Source organism: Centruroides sculpturatus, unplaced genomic scaffold (assembly GCF_000671375.1).
Source record: "Centruroides sculpturatus isolate CEXI.00-Female unplaced genomic scaffold, Cexi_2.0 scaffold531, whole genome shotgun sequence".
Taxonomy (NCBI): Eukaryota; Metazoa; Arthropoda; class Arachnida; order Scorpiones; family Buthidae; genus Centruroides; species Centruroides sculpturatus.
The window spans coordinates 295,965-310,980 of NW_019384680.1; the positions used below are offsets into that span (position 1 = coordinate 295,965).

The 15,016-nt window shown below is 27.1% G+C and overlaps 1 protein-coding gene across 1 annotated transcript in view; it reads left to right on the plus strand.

Moving 5' to 3' along the window:
* Positions 1 to 13,930, plus strand: part of LOC111626958 (probable elongator complex protein 3) — a 54,650-nt gene extending 40,720 nt beyond the window's left edge. The window contains exons 8-15 of the mRNA XM_023370500.1: positions 2,161 to 2,241; positions 4,606 to 4,732; positions 5,854 to 6,047; positions 7,236 to 7,392; positions 10,193 to 10,365; positions 10,530 to 10,584; positions 11,519 to 11,600; positions 13,798 to 13,930. Of these exons, the coding sequence (XP_023226268.1) occupies positions 2,161 to 2,241; positions 4,606 to 4,732; positions 5,854 to 6,047; positions 7,236 to 7,392; positions 10,193 to 10,365; positions 10,530 to 10,584; positions 11,519 to 11,600; positions 13,798 to 13,871 (943 nt within the window). The 3' untranslated portion in view covers positions 13,872 to 13,930. The remainder of the gene's footprint in view (positions 1 to 2,160; positions 2,242 to 4,605; positions 4,733 to 5,853; positions 6,048 to 7,235; positions 7,393 to 10,192; positions 10,366 to 10,529; positions 10,585 to 11,518; positions 11,601 to 13,797) is intronic.
* Positions 13,931 to 15,016: the final 1,086 nt, after the last annotated feature.

A 15,016-nucleotide genomic window follows, 5' to 3' on the forward strand; every position in this document is an offset into this window, starting at 1 on the left:
ACCACCTTAACTCCAAGAATTGATGATCTTACTAGCAAAAAAGAAAAGCAGCGATCACATTGATTTGTATACTAATGTACTGGTAAATAAAATAACAAATATTTATTGCTCAATGTAGTTTGCAGTTCTTTTTACAACAGAGAATTTTTTTCAATTAAAAATAATATTGTCACCGGTCCACTTAAAAAAAGCAGATATTTTCCGGTCTGCGATGAGTTTTGGGTTGAGAAACATTAATCTAGACCATCCTTTCTCAAAGTGGGCGATAATGCCTCTTTGCAGGCGCTGGAGGCTTTCATGGGGACAGTAGAAAGCTCAGTGATTAAATATGAGTTTTATTTCTTCTCATTGAAACATTCTTTGGTCTCAGAAATAGGATATGGGTCACACCCTATCTATCCTATTCATATAATAATGCATGTTTAAACATTATATTTGCAATAACTGTTTTTAAGATATGCAACAGATGGTAATGTAAAAAGGTTAAGTTAAAAGTTAAGTTAAAAAATATGGGGGCACTAGATTTTTTTTTAATCTCAAAGTTGGCAGTGGTCGAAATAAGTTTGAGAGAACCTGTGGTCTAGACAATGCAGCTCCCAAGATCGATCATTTGGATTGGAGTCAGATTTTCCATTGTTTGAAATGAAAATAAATACACTTGAGGAGAAAAGGCTAAAACTGCATTAATATAATAGTTTTTGTGTTTTGTGAATTGTAATTCATTTTTTATTTTCTAATTATCTGTATTTTGAAAAAAGAGGATTAATACTAAGAAGTTTCTCTGTGTTTTGATTGTCCATTTTGTAAAAAAATAAAAATATTTTACAATAAATTAGATGCATTTGTTAGAGAAGCTATAGTATAAACTTATACCTATTCCTCTTTATGTACAATCATTGATTTTTTTTATGTAGGAAAAATGCTTTATTTAAAAATTTTTAAATTTAACTTTTTGTTAAAATTATGTTGCTGTTTAAAAAAAGTTACTCTTTTTGTTGAAAGATTGGTTTTAAAATTATGTGTTTCTAAGTCAAGAGTTCATTTTAAGCACAGTACAGTACTATTTGTTTATCAAAGAATACTTTTTGTTGATTTTACGTTACCTTGTATTTACTAGATTTACATACAACTAATAATGATAAATGATGATAAAATAAAAAGCTTGTGTTTTGTTTGTAAATTGCTTATTTTTTCATTACATTGAAGTTGTGGATTCTATCAAACATTTTTCTACAGGATGTATGTACTGTATTTTTTTAATGTGGCAGTCTTTGAAGCATATCAACTGTGCAAAAAGAGGGCTAGATGTACTCAATGTTAACAGTAAATGCTGTTTTATTATGTTGATATTCCACACTAAAAAATGTGAGGGTCAGGGAATTTAAAACAAAAATTTGAGTAGAAACCCTGTAAATATTTCTGTGCTAATAATGTCAGGAAAAAAGAAAGTTCATTACAACTATTTTTTTGAAAATAAGCCACTTTAAGTTAAATCATAACTTTCAATCATTAAGTAAGTCAAATCCACAAGATTCAATCACAAAAATTTTTAATTAAAAATAGCTATTATTTTTGTTGTTGTTGTAATTTTTTAATAATATAAAATAAATTTTATTTTTAAAATTTGAAAGATTAATGTATTTCTATATTAGCAATGCCTCTTTTTTGTAAATGCAATTATATTTAGACTTAAGAAATATTTGTTCCAAATATAATTTTACTTCTTAATCAATAAAACAAAATTAACATTCTGGATAAAATCATATTGTGCTAAATACAGCTGTTTTTATTATAATAAAAAAATTAGTTAATATTTATTTGGAATATACATTTTTAATATTAACAATAATTTATTTTTACAGAAAATGCATTAATATAGTGATTTAATTTAATTTAATCATTGAACATGCTATCAGGAATAGGCTTGATTTTGAAATTGTTACTTTTATTTTACTTTCAAACTGAAGATGGACTGAGTTGTTTTGAAAGTGTTAATCTTTTATTAAAAGTTTTGATTTCTTCATAATTTAATCATTCCAATTTATTTTGTTGCTAAATATTTCATGAAGTTGAATTAGTATGCAGTGTGTAGTGAAAAATATAAAATAGTTTTGATATACATAAGACTGCATTCAGTTTAAAACTTTTTTAAATGTGCAGTGACATGCTGAATTATGGCTGTACAAGATTAGAAATTGGAGTTCAGAGTGTTTATGAAGATGTTGCTAGAGATACAAATCGGTGAGTATTGTATAATAAAAATTACTTTATTTTAAAAATTTATTCCATTAATATATAAGATAGTCTAAAAGTCCTTGTATTGTTTTAAACTTTTATAATTAAAGATATGCAAACGTTAACATTACAGAATGTTTTACATTATAATTTTACCAATGTGAACTGGTTTATTCTATTTTATTTACAGATCTTATTAGTTACTCAAAATGGTATCAGTTAAAGAGAAAGTAAACTGCATTCTTTGGCTTACAGAATTAAAGTCAATAATAGTTGTTAGAAGAAAATATGGCATGCTTACTACAATAAAGAATACACTTTATTTGTAATAGCAGTTATTGCATTTAAATCTGCAAGCCAATGGATGCAGTTTACTTTCTCTTTAACTGTTAACATTTTGAGTAATTAATAAGATCTGTAAATAAAATAAAATAAATTAGTTCACATAGATAAAATTATAATGTAAAACACCTTAAAAGTTAGGTTCTTAAATATTGTTACACCACAGTTTTAACACTTGAACTGTACATCTTAAACACTTAACTCATCAACTTAACATTATCTTACTCTGTATATTGGAGTATAAAATTGTACAAGGACTTATGGATCTTGTATTTCTAGGTTACTGTTGCAACTCCTTTTTTTCATCAACTCAATAAGAAAATAAACTAAATACAAGAACTGATAATTTAAGGATTTGTTAGGCTCAAAGTATAGTAACAAAATTGAGACTGATAGGAGTTGATCAAAGCCTATGAAGGCAGTTCATAAGTCATTAGAGAGAACCTAACTAGCATATTTTCCCAAAAAATTTACATAGGGAAAAAACATGGGAACAATCTTACAAATTAAATGATCAACTCTTGTATTCTATATATTTTTAGATGTTAAGATTACATATAATTTAATATATTGGTTCTTAATACTAAGTAAAAATCTATATTAAAGCTCTTACAAAATCATAAAGTATTAAAGTATAATAAGCCTGTTCATTAGTTTTAAGTAATTGTTTTTGTAATCTTAAAAAATTGTTTAAACAAATTATTTGTAAATGAAATATAAAATTTGAAAAGTCATCTTCAAGATTTTTTTATGCATTAAGAAACTTTAATATAAAATTTATAACAGAATTGAACATTTAACAAAAATTCCATAGTGATTTAATATTTTTAATGATTGATATTCTGAATTGTAAAGTAACATTTTTTTTAAATAAATTTTTTTTTCAAAAAAACATCATTTAAAAACTGAACAGATGGTGGGAAATCACACTGAGCTTGAGTCAGCTACATATAATCATACCTGTTGAGACACTTATTCTATTGTGAAACAGGACAAAGATTTCTGTGAGTTTCTTCTGGAACCATTGTTGAATGGTGGCCTTCACATCATCATATGATTTGAATTGTTTGCATCTTAGGGCACATTTCAGTTCTTGAACACTGGGATATGCATGAACACTTCCTGTCTAAATTTCTTCAATATGGTATAGACAACATTGGCAATGTTCAAAAGGGCATTAGCTCACAGAGTGCAGATTTTCTGGTACTGCCTCTATTGATGATATGATGGATGGTACTGTAACTCAGATCCACTAGTGCTGCAAGTTTATCCACAGTGAGATGCCAGTTACTTTAAATCAATTCTTCTATAAGCACAACAACAGTGCCCATAGTTCTGTGATTGTCCTGGCTGGTAGTTATTACTGAGGAAAGTGTGGCCCTCTAGGAACTGTTGTTGCCAAATGTGCACTTGTGTCAGCACCATGCATTAATTACCTACACTGCTTTTATTCACTTATGCATCCACCTGTTTCCAATATCTTCTGCTGTTAAAAATGCAATGTACAACAGTGCATTGCTTGTCTTTGCTGACTTCCATTTTGACAATTGAATGGCAAGTACACTGCCAGCTGTGTTTGTATACACTGTGTGTCATGTGATGGTTACAGTCAGATGTCAGACAAAATGGACAAAATTTCCATGGGACAAAACTCATCAGGATCACCATCACATTTCTACAATCACATATGTTTGATTTTTAAATGACTGTATATTTGTTTCATTTTTGAAAATTTTTATTTATTTATTTTTTTAAGCAGATTTTTTGTTTAAAAAAATTATGATATAGCTATATTTAAATAAGGCACAGCCAACGGGAAATCCTAATATTATGCTATAGCAAATTGATAAATGATAAAACTACAGTGTATTATAATTATTCTGTATTAGCAAACTAATCATATTAAGAAATTTTAACAATTCTATAATATTAAAATGAATATAAATAATAATAAATTATTAAAATTTTCTGTAAACATTACTATTATTTTAAAATTGTTCTAATATTATAAAAATAATTTTTTTATAGTGGACATACAGTTCGAGCTGTGTGTGAATCATTTCAATTATCTAAAGATTCTGGATTCAAAGTTGTTAGTCACATGATGCCAAATTTACCAAATGTTGATTTTGAAAGGGATGTTGAGCAATTCATTGTAAGCTATTTTTTGACATTGAATTATATATACATATATTAGTTTAAATCAGTTTAATACATTTAATGAATGTTATGAATAGTTTTTATTATCATAATCTATTAAAACTAGTTGTACCCAACAAAATATTTGCCGTAAAAAATTGTTGTTAAGTTACAAATAAATAAGGAAAATAAAGAAATAAATTTATATTTATATAAAATATATTGATATAAAAATTATAAAATTTCTCAGTATACAACATTAGTACTTTAACAAATTGGAAATAAATTTTGCTCCAATATATTTTTTATAGATAGACATATACATAGATATGATTCTGTCCCTTATTAATTCTAGCAAACAGTAATACAGTAGAGCCTCGAAAACTCGGCCTAATGTGGACCAAAGGGTGGCCGAGTTTGTGAAAATGCCGGGTTATCGGGAATGGCATTAAAAAAATAAGTACGAGTGTGGAGTCCTCAGAAAATACTGTACTATACTTGTATGTATTGTTTGCTTGAGAATACAACAAAGAATAAACTGCCCAAATATCCTTAAACAAAGGAAAAGTACATACTTTATGAAGGCAGAGCCATTACTACATGAAAATGAAAATTAATGAATACACAGTGTACAGTAATTTACTTGATAAGACAGACCCCAGAAAAATAAATTATGAGGCATAAAGCTGTCTATAATGAAAATTAATTAACTAAGGATTTTTTTGCCCTGCCAGGGTGTGGCCGAGTTATCCGGAGTGCCTGGTTATCGAGTGCCGAGTTTTCGAGGCCCTACTGTATTAACAAACACATGTCTACATGTTTTCTTATCATATGAAGTTTGTTTTTTTGAAACTATTCGAATAGCCATAAATATCTTCACAATTAATTTGCATGAAGAAATGAATACCTAAGACAATTACATTTAATTGAATATAGTTTTTCATTTCTTTTTCAACTATCCATAAGTTCTTCACTTAAATGCCATTATTTTTTAATGTTTTTAATGTTACTGTTAATGGAAGACTATTATAAATTAAAATTTGTTCAGGAGGATTAATGACATTTCTTTTAATACAATAAAATTTATTTTACTGTAAATATGAAAATAATTATATTATGATATATTTTATCTTTAAGGAATTTTTTGAAAATCCAGCATTTAGAGCCGATGGTTTAAAGATTTATCCAACTTTAGTTATACGTGGCACAGGATTATATGAATTATGGAAAACTGGTCGATATAAAAGTTACCCACCAAATTTACTGATAGATTTGATAGCAAAGATTTTAGCATTAGTACCACCATGGACTAGAATATATAGGGTACAAAGGTAATTATTTATAAATTATGTAATTTATGTAGTTGACTTTTACAATTAAATGTAAATATAAAAATAGCTCATGTATGAAAAATAATAAAATTTAAATCAGTTTATGTTGAAATGTTAGTAAATACACAGCATATGTTAAAAGCATTAATTCTGAATATTATTTCAATGTTATAAAATATTATATTGAAATAAAAATAATTTTTTTGCCCATTTAATTAAAACATTATATTTATCATAAACTTCATACAAAATATAAGTAGGCATTAAAAATCTTTTTGCTTCTAAATATCAATAAATTTTATGCTCTTATAATGCAAATATTATTTATTATTATTGTCTAAAAAGTTCCTTCTGGATCTCATCCATTCCTTGTATATCAAAAATCTAGGATAAGAATTTTTTAGATGGAAAACAGCCTTCATCCTTCACAACAAAACATTTCATCCTGCAAATATTTTTTATTATATTTTACTCATACATAGTGCATATATTTGTATCTTGTTTGCCATTAACTTGTTCGTTTTTATCTTCCTTTCATTTTTTTTTTTTTTGTGTATTTATATGTTTACTGCTATCTGATACAGTAACCTAATGGGCTCTTGTACCAAAAATAACTAACAAAATTTTTATATTTAAAAATATCTCTTGAGTATCTTTTTCATTTAAAAGAGATATTTTATAAGAAATGTCTTTTATAAGAGAACTATATTTTATTATAATAAATAATCTATTTACAATAAATTAAATAACAAAGAATAACAAATTTAAATAACAAAAAAAAAATACAATAAAAAAGAAACTAAAACAGAATTTTAAAAAGAACTGAAAAAAAATCCATTTTTATTTCAAACTGTTTTTGACACTGTTTAAACAGTGGGTGAAATTTCATATCAGCTTGAATTAAGTTTTTACATGCATGATCTGCTATACTGTCATTACTTCATTCCTGGAAGCTCTTCCCATTTACCACCCATTGTGGAGGGACTTTATGATTACACTATATATAAAATATTTTTTGTAAATTAATTGCTATCTTTTTGTTGTATTTTATTATATATACATCATCATATTATATTTTTAAAATATTTAAAATGAAAAATGATAACTTGATAATCACCATCCAGAATTTAAACCAATATTTATCCAAAATTAATAACATTTTTATTATAAATTCATAATATTTTTCAGAGATATTCCCATGCCTTTAGTAAGTTCTGGTGTAGAACATGGAAATTTAAGAGAACTTGCTTTGGCTAGAATGAAAGATCTTGGCACCCAATGTAAAGATGTTCGTACAAGAGAAGTTGGGATTCAAGAAATTCATAATAAAGTCAGACCATATGAGGTTAGTATAAAATGCAAAAAAATTTTATTGAAAGATGATAAATACATGGTAAATTTTAGTAATATGTATGTATGTATTTCTTCAAAATTATTTTAAAAAATCAAAATCATTTACTTTTCCAGCAAGTGGATTATTTATTAAATGAACATACAAATGTTTTTGGTTTAATTTATAAACCTGCCTCAAATTTAGGTTTGAACTATGAAATTCTGAAGTTCCAAATTGATGTGAATGGTTTTGATTTTGAAAGTTATCTGTTCCAACATTGTTGTTGGATTTTAAATTATTTTTATTTATGTAATTTTAAGAGTTAAGTTATAAAAAAAGCAGTCTATATATATATATATTATATACTGTATATGTATATAGTAGAGCCTCGATTATCCGACCCCCTATTAACCGACCGTCCTAGTCGGCAAATTTCAAATGATGTGGCGCTACAATATTTGGCTATGTCTTGGCTACTTTAATATTATTTTTACGTGTTTTAGCTGGCAACACTGGATCGACCATGAAAGGGAGCCAGTATTTAAACGAGCCTTAACTTTCTAATTTTTAACGATACAATAGCGACGATTATTATTTTTTAAAAAATTTTGTTAGGCTTAACATCTATGAAAATTCAACGCAAAGTAGGTTAATAGCGATATACTAATATACTAATTACATGGGATATAATAATATACTACACTAATAATAGATTTTTTCATACTTTTCGGTTATCCGCCCTTTCAATTATCTGACCAACCCCAGTCCCCAATTAGGGTGGATAATCGAGGCTCTACTGTATAAACATTTTACATATTTATTCAAAGATAAAAAGATAGTTAAAGAAACCTGCAAAGAGTTAAAAGACCTCCATAAAAGCTCTCAACAGTCCTGATTACAAGTTATTCCCTACCATCTTAACAGCCCAGATCTGGCACCATCAGATCTCTGGTGATTTCCAAATTAATGTAAATTACCTCATACAGGTAGTATGTTCTGAAAAAGTGTCATGTTATTTCAAATCAGTACTATATGAAACAAAGGACTAGTGTAAAATGTACGATTAGGTTCCAGAAGTTAACAAAAGTATACAATTCTAAGAGAAATATGTTTATTAAAGCAATCAATAATTTATTTCCAATAAAATAATTAACTAACTATCACAATTAAAAGTACTGTATTATGTGTTAATATTAATTTTAGTTAAATGAGGATGTTTTCTTTTTACAAAGTATTGTCATTATCTACTTTTTTTGTTGATCTTGATCAGAAATATCAGTATAACATCTTCATTTTTTTATTTTTAACATAAAAACTTATTTATTACAAAATAAAAGTAAAAATATGTTATTAATCAAAACTTTGTTCTAGTGGTTTGCATTTGTTCAATCAATGACTGGGCAATTTATTTTCCAGAATTTGTGTTTGAATATTGAATTGTTTGAGTTGGGAACAGTTGAGTATCACGATATCACTGTATTTCATTTGTCAATTTTACGAATGATTACTTATCTACAGTTAAAATAGTTTGATAACACCTACCTAAAATGTTAAAATAAACTTTACTAAATACAAAGATTAATGTATAAAAACAAAACACAGTGACAGTCTTAAGGACTAAAGTCTGAAAGCAATAACAATGACACCCAGTTGATAAGAAAGCTAAGGACAAGGAACAAACAAATTGCACTATCTGTTTTCATTAAAGTAAACCTGACAAAAGCACAAAATGATTGAAAATTTCAATATTCTAAAATCTGTGGGCTAATTTGAGAAAGCATGCATGCTTGCTTGAATAAAAAAGTATCGAATAATGAGTTTTCACTTAAAAGTTGTGAAATTTTGTATGGAGAATTTCTCAAATTCTTGAAACGTATTAGAGCAAAACTGGAAACCATGTTGTATGAGGGATATTCTCTAATTTTCAAATCATGTTAGAATGAAACTGTGTTGTAAAAGTGCCATGTTGTATGTGGGATACCTGTACTTTTCATCAGCTGATGAAGTTGAGTTACTTCTTGGAAATTCATCAGAGAAAAATTAGAAAGTTTTTGTGCATGGAATGAAAAAAAATGAATTGAATATTTGGAAAGCATACCACTCTAAATGGTGATTATGTTGGAGAATGAATATGTGTAATAAATTAAATCAGTTTTAATACTTTTTAAAACTGATCACATTATTCTATCTCTTCTCAAAATAATTTTGTAAAAATAAAACTCTATTCATTTCAGTCATTAAAAAATTTTGTGACAGTTCACCAATTCCTGATGCTGCTATTTTTATTATTTTCCAGTGTTGTGAAAAAGTTTTGTGACAGTTTTAATCTAAGTATTTTATATATATATATATATTATATATAATACTTAATATATATTAGTAAATATAGTAATGATATATATAGCATGATTAAATATAGTAGTTAGTATAGTAATTAATTAATTTAGTGTTCAGCAGTAGTTAATAATCCAGAACATTGTTTTGTATCAATTTAAGATAGCCATTTTTATAAGAATATTATAAAAATACTCTAATAATTATTATTTAATACAATGATTATTTTCAGGTTAATTTTACACTTTAATGTATTGAAAAAACTTATTCTATAGTTCTTGAATGTAATAAATATTTGAATACTTAGACTTGTTAAAATCTTTAAATGTAAAAGAATTTTAATAAATGTTCTTCATTTTTGTTACCATAATAAAATGCAATATTATACTGTATATGAAATATCTTAATGATTTGAATTTTATTTTACTAACAAGTAATATATATATTAAAGAATTAATGTATTTTTGATGTCATTTAGGTAGAATTAATAAGAAGAGATTATGTGGCTAATGGTGGCTGGGAAACGTTTTTATCATATGAAGATCCACATCAGGATATCTTAGTTGGTTTGCTTCGATTAAGAAAATGTTCAGAAGAAACTTTTCGGCCAGAACTGAAAAATAATGTATCAATAATTAGAGAACTGCATGTGTATCCTTTTATAAATAATGATGGTTTAGTGAATCGTTACCTATAATTTTTATAATAACTGATAGGTGTAGTATAATCTAAAAAATTTGTTAAGTCTTAAAAATTTAACTGTTGAAAAAAAAAGGATTGCTTTTGAGAAGTTATTTTTCTTAAATAGTGTTAAGATATGGAAGTGTAGTGCCTGTCAGTTTTCGTGATCCATCAAAATTTCAGCATCAAGTAAGCTTTATTTTTTAATGAAATATAATCAAGAATATTAAAAACTTTTTAATTCAGTTTCTTAATCCAGAATTGATACAGTGAGACTTTTAAAATGTTTTAATTTTCAGATTATTTGCTGATTTGCTGCTCTTATTATACCACTAATTTCATATATATGAAATTAGTGGTATAATAAGAGCAGCAAAATATATATATATCATTATTTAACTTGGATATATATAATGATTTAATTTTATTGACATAACTATCACTATCGCAATATGTAAAACTATATTGAGATGTTGAGGGCAGTGAGGTTGTGCATACCTCACTGGGCCAAGTATGTTACACAGTTTGGCACTTGAAATTTTCAGGAATTGAAAATTGTGAAAAATTGAATGTTGTAGAATATCAAAATTTTGCTGAAAATTCTTTCTTTGTTTATTAATTCAGTATTCAAATACAGTGGTGAGTTTATAATTTTACTTTTTATTGTAGGCTTGTTGTTTCATTTATCGCATGCTATGATAGTTGCAGTGTAACATCAGAGGCTTGTAAAGTTTATCTTAAAATTTCTAAATTTATATAAAGTCAATTGAAGAAGCAAAATAATCATACAAAGAATATACTGAAAAAGCTGTAATACATCAACCTAAAAATAACTACAAATGTCAAAGAACCAAGAGTAGAGAGTGACTAGAGTATGTAAGAGATGACATACATAAAGAATTTTTATGATCATGAACTTTTCTGACCATAATAAATGTGAATATGAACATTATAATCTGATCACTCAATTTAATTTAATGGAGTTGTTAAGAGACCCAATCACATCAAATTTATGACTCTCATTGACTGCACCAACCACATTTAAAGTCAGAATTGGCTTGCTAATTGTTAATTAGTATAATCTACTGCCAAATTGTAAATAAATTTCTTTTGCAATATTCAGGGATTTGGAATGTTATTAATGGAAGAAGCTGAAAGAATTGCTAAAGAAGAACATAATTCAACAAAAATAGCTGTTATATCTGGTAAGCCATTATTAATAATCTTTCCAATGGATTTTAATATAAAATTTAATAATACAGTTAATCATTACAATTAATAGCAACATCTGTTTTTGAATTATGAACTTTAAACATGTAGGCATTACAATTTACATAAAATCTAGTACAGAAATTGATTTCTGAATTAATGTTTTCACAAATTAAAAATATTCAGATTTCTTGAGAATTCTTTACAGTAAATTTTTCATCATTATTAATTGTTTGACAAAAATTTGATTAAAAAATAACAAAATGTGTTTATAAAGTCATGATCCATTTAAGTGAAAAAAGTTGATAATTGCAAAATAAAAATTTTGTTGATCTATTAAATACAATATGACAAATGTACATTAATAAAAAAAAAGAAATCATTTTTTATATTTTTATTAATGTACATTTGCCCTACAGACCTGAAAAGATAGGAAATAAGATTTTTAGCAGAAAAAGCTGGAATCCATCTGTTACTCTCGATAATTTTTTATCCCAATACATCTTTAAATTCAGTTTGGTATAGGGAGGTTACAAAAACTGGAGCGACTAAACAAATGTCAAGATTAGTCATGTTTATATCTCGTAAATTATAAATGATAATCTAGTGATTTAAATTTTGTTGGATAGAAGGTTTAAGTCCGTATTTAAAGTGTTGGATAGTGGGGGTATGCAGGGACATGCAGAGGAGGAGTAAGCGGTTGCACGCAAACACCGAAAATGGTGCTGCGTTTGGACAGCAAAACTTTGAATGGCAAAGAGATAGGATGTCGAAATTTGTGTCAATTTGTACAGAACGACAGGAGCTACAATATTATTTAACAGTGTAGTAATAACCGATAAAATAGAATTTGTAAAGTTATAAGCCGATAATTGTGTGTATTGAAGAAATTGCAAAGAAAATACGAATAGAAATGTAAGAGACTTATATCGTTGGAAAGTAAAATTGAAAAGGAATCAGAAAAGCCCAAAACTAATGCCGAATAATGCAGAAAGTGTAAGAAAACCCAGCACATCAAGTTTGGCATGAATATTTCGAATGCGTTGCCGCCAGAATAGATATTGACTTGGAATATGATAACCACTGAGACTTTATTTGTTTATATCTTATCCTTTAATCACGCAAAGACGACGGATTCATGCCTTAAACAATTGCAATTGTGTCTGGTTTCCCTCCCAATGTAATAGCCTTGAATGGGTCTGTACTGGACCAAAAATAGCACGCAATAAGCAATTTCTCCCTCTTGCAGAGTGTGCGATTTCTTCAGTTTAAATTATTTTGAATTTCTCACCTCCTCGCTTTAAGGTGCTAGCCTTCCACTCTGGAGACCCAGAAAAATCCAGATGGGTCAAAAACTCCCAGAAATTGTTTTGGAGAGTGATCCATCCTGGATATGTCTGGTTTCATTCCTCAGCACCTGATTGCTCAATTGTGGTCCTAGAAGAATGTAGGACAGACTTGATTAAAAGACCCTTTTAATGCCCACAGGGCATAAAGAGTAAACAAAAAACAGTACAAATGAGCACTTTTAAGATAAGTTGTATTATTTATGTAAAAATCATTACCTGACTTATAAAAATTTTGGAAATTAAATTTAAGTTTCAGTAAAGCCAAACAACCACCAATTACATTGGGCTACTTTTCTGCTATTATATTTTAATTAATTACTAAATAATTAAACTATAATTACCAAAAAGTGGTTTAATTCAATCTGGTGGTTGTTTGGCTTTACAAATTTATCTGGTTTCGTGATGTTTGTTTGAAACAGGAGTTTCAGAGTTGATTCCCTTAATTTTTTAAAAATATAATATAATATAATTTTATTATAAAAGCTATAAAACTATGACAAAACAGCCTTACTCACTTCTTCCAACATAATTTCAGTCTGCGCTAACCTTTTTGACTTCCGTGAGAAGTCTTTCTCAGGTCTTTACCATTGCAGATTCCAATAGTCCAAGATATTTTAGTTCTGGAATGTTTTTTACATAGAATGATATTTGAAGGAGTGCATGCCCAATGAGACAACATAAATGTAAACGTTTAGTGGTACTGTACATTATGAACTGAGGTTCTAGCTTTTATTGTCCTATAATACAGTTACAATTAGTCATTTATCACTATTAGTGTAATTCAATATATTATTTAATTAATAATTATTGTATTATTATTTTAATTTTATATTTTTTTTATTAGGTATAGGAACTAGGAATTATTATAGAAAACTTGGATACGAACTGGATGGACCATACATGTCAAAAATGTTATAAACTATCCAAAATTTGTAAATATGGTTGTAATACAAATGATTTGTAAATATGAAACGATTAAATGAAATAAAAAAATAATAATAATTTAAAAATGTTTAATATTATTTATGATGAATTAGGTTTCAATATTTTCTCTACAATTAACAGTAACAAATCAATTGTTAGGCACAACTAATTCCTAAAACTATCCTTGAAGGCCAAATTCTCGGAAAGAAAGGAAGACCAGGGAAAAATATCTGGAAGAGGTCAATGCTTCTTTGGGGATATGGGGAATATGAATTAAAAAGGACTGCAATGGACAGAGAGCATTGGTTGCAGTGACAAGGAAAGCCTTTGAATAGCAATGCTCTGAGCTCGTTATTTTATTAAATGGTGATAATTATCGCGTAAAAATAACACTATAATTTAGTGATTCTTTGGCTATATCTGATTCTGCTCTTATAGCAAAAAACTGTACCGATTATTTAAAAAAGTAACGGAATATTATAAAAGGCAATTTTTAATAAATACTTGATTTAAAAGGACAGTTTTCAGTTCCGATATGTCCGCTAAACCCAAGTTTTATTGTATTTATCTAATGCAGTGGTCTCCGAACTTTATTGATCACGTACTCCTAAGCCAAAAATAATTATAAGTTGTACCCGTATAATATTATATTATAGGGCATTGGTTCTTAACATTTTTATACTCGCGGCCCACCAAATATTTCATAATTTTTTTGTGACCCCCATTTTTTTAATAATAATTTATATTTGTTAAATTATCTATAATAAATTGATTTTTGTATATAATAAATGTAAAACGTAACTTTATTATTTCATTATCTGTTTAAATAATAATCAAACTTCACAATTAAATATAAAAACTCATTAATTTTTAACAAAAAATAAAATAAACATTTAAAAATTCATAGAAAAAACAAAAAATATTCGAAAATAATTTAATGCGATTTCTGCTGCTGAGTACTGTATCCTCAACTAATTTGTTAATTCTTGGTTTATTGTAATTGTTTGTAAGTAATGCTATCCGCAAGCAGGCATCTAATCGCAATCGATTGCGTTTTTTTTGTTTATATCCACCATAGTTGAAAACCCTTTTTCACACAAATATGCATAAATTTTGCATAATTTGGTGGCCCCCGGAAA